The sequence below is a fragment of the Montipora capricornis genome, chromosome 14, assembly GCF_036669925.1.
Source record: "Montipora capricornis isolate CH-2021 chromosome 14, ASM3666992v2, whole genome shotgun sequence".
Lineage (NCBI taxonomy): Eukaryota > Metazoa > Cnidaria > Anthozoa > Scleractinia > Acroporidae > Montipora > Montipora capricornis.
The window spans coordinates 1,365,001-1,367,500 of NC_090896.1; the positions used below are offsets into that span (position 1 = coordinate 1,365,001).

Consider the following 2,500-nt stretch of genomic DNA (forward strand, 5'->3'; position numbering starts at 1 on the left):
CTTATTCCTCCTCGTTCGTACGAAGCATTGCCAAACGGCTCCAACACGATGAAAATCATCATTTGTCGCCGGAGTCTTGCCAATAAAATAGCTAGATATTCTTTGGGGCCTTAGTAGCTTTTCTTCGTTAAAATCCAACCATTTAGTCATCAAAAGTACACCCAAAGTTGCGAATAAAGCAGCAGCGAAAAAACGCGTGGCAGCTATTATGCAAATATGCCAATTTCATCCGCAAATGGTTAGACTTTCAAGTCGTCTCGGATAAGGACTATAAACCGTAGGCCCTGTCTCACAAATATCTTCCATGTTCATAAGTACCCTTTGGCACGGTAAAAAACCCACACACTATTCGAGAAGAGTAGGGAATGAAATCCCTGGTGTTGTGGCCGTCCTGTGCTGTTCTCTCCATCGGAAGTGGCCGGCTTGGTAGTGATGTCTCTAAAAAGAGCTAAAAAGGCTTATGGTGTATGAGGCCACCTAAGCAGAAACAGCCATAAGTCAGAAAGGGACTTTGCCGAGTGCTGGAAAATGCAAATGCAGATGTAGATGATGATACTTGGAACAAAACGTTTTATTCCCAGAGGGTTTAAATTGGATTGAATTTGCCGATTTGGTCTATTGTTTATTTTCCAGAAAAACTTGGTTTAAAAATAGACTCTTTTCTGACAAGGCCAATTTGGGTAAATCTTACTCTTGGCTGATGGACTCTCTCTGGACTCTCCATACTACCGACATGTACGCAATGCGGGCCTATCTTTAATGGAAACCCTTGTACATACAGAGCGCTAAGCACCGTGGTATTTGTGTGTTTTCCAAGATGGCGGGCTCGTTGAGCTCTTCAATGGAGGCCACGGGGTTTAGTGACAGTGACATGAGTGCGGATGAAAGCTCGTCATCCGTTGCTCAGAGGGAAAAGAATCTTATTGCACGACTGAAACAGGAAAACAGAGTTTTGAAAATGGAGTTGGAAACTTGCAAATTACGCTGCAAACAACTTCAAGAAGAGAACAGAGCTCTTCGACAAGCGAGCGTGTCTATTGTAAGTATAAATCTGTAAAAGATTTGATCTGGCCTTAATGTTTATCAAAATATTGAATTACAGGCTATATTGCTTTAAAGGAAACATGCACAAGATTTATTGAGAATAGTGGTTTACGTTTTTACTTAACACCTCTAACAGACGAAAAAAAATCTTTTTTTAAATTTGTAAACGGAAAGTCAGTAGCATTTATTATATTGAGGGTCATAGTGATTTTCAGCATTTTGACCGATTCCTTTGTATAAGTTTCATTAAAAAGAGACCATGGTATCGTTAAGAAAAACCTTTGAAGATTTCAGGTGACTGTAAACTTTCATAAAATCGTCATTCGTTGAGTGTTTTTATCGTCAATATTTTTATAGCTTGAGGAAAAAATTGGAGGAAAATGTGGCTCGAAACCCAACCCATGCATAAGTCGTTACATACATAAGCCTTACATCGGAGATCAATTTCAAACATTATGCCTGGAAAACTCCAAGTTGTGGATATTTTTGCACTATTCATAGAAAATAGAGTACAAGATCCCAGAATAAAGGGGATCATTAACTAAAGAATACAGTATCTGTTTTCTAGGAAGGCTTGTCAGGGTGGCTTGGTGGCCACCTCGGCAATCCTCTAGGAGTGGCCTTGTGGCTTTCCCAATACACTGAACAATAGTGGCTCGATGGTTTGCTTGTCCTTTTAGTAGGGACCCTAAGGAAGGACGACAATGTCGCCTATGAGAACATTGCCTAAAAATGTTATTTCCCGTTACTGTAATAGTTTTGCGATGACTCCCAAGTCACTCGGAATGGAAAGTGAGTGTCAAAATTCGGAAAGTAAAATTGGTGAGAATGGTGTGGATACTTGAAGGAAAATTGAAAATTTATGGCGAGGGGCTCACATCCTCCACATAACCTCAAATTTGGTGAATTCATGTCCTTGTCAGAGTGAGAATGGCATAGAACTGTACACAAATGGGAAACGCACATGCAGGGCATGCACAGTTATGTTTTTACTCATTAAACCTATTGTTTTGTGGTGTTCTTGTGGGTTGTCGTCATTGTCCTTGCTTAAGCTCCCTATTATTGTTTCTGCTGGATGGCTCAGCATGGAATGTTCTGGAGATACAGTACTTATCATGTTCATGTTCAAATTATTATGATTGGGAAGAAACGATGCTAAAAAAAATCAAGTACAGCGGATTCAAACCTGCGAAAAGCAATAGGCTTTTCCCTCCACAGTTCCAGAGAGAATGCCTGAAGCATTTCGCCAGTTTTCAGAAAGCAAAAGAAAAAAACTAACCACTGGGACTACTGCGGTGTCACATTGTTAGGTGATTCATCGTAATTCTCTCTTAAAAGTTGCTTTCTTCCCTGAGAGTTCATTTATGTACATGAGACTGTTTAGTGAAATATTGAATTTGAGTAATTACCACTAAATTTTGCGGGAGGGGAGGGGAGGGGAGGGGAGAGTGGGGAG

General features: G+C 40.4%; 1 protein-coding gene across 1 annotated transcript in view; it reads left to right on the forward strand.

Annotated features, from left to right (window-relative positions):
* The first annotated feature begins 789 nt into the window (after positions 1–789).
* Positions 790–2,500, forward strand: part of LOC138033824 (coiled-coil domain-containing protein 6-like) — an 18,880-nt gene continuing 17,169 nt past the window's right edge. Inside the window, exon 1 of the mRNA XM_068881681.1 lies at positions 790–1,039. Within this exon, the coding sequence (XP_068737782.1) occupies positions 818–1,039 (222 nt within the window). The 5' untranslated portion in view covers positions 790–817. The remainder of the gene's footprint in view (positions 1,040–2,500) is intronic.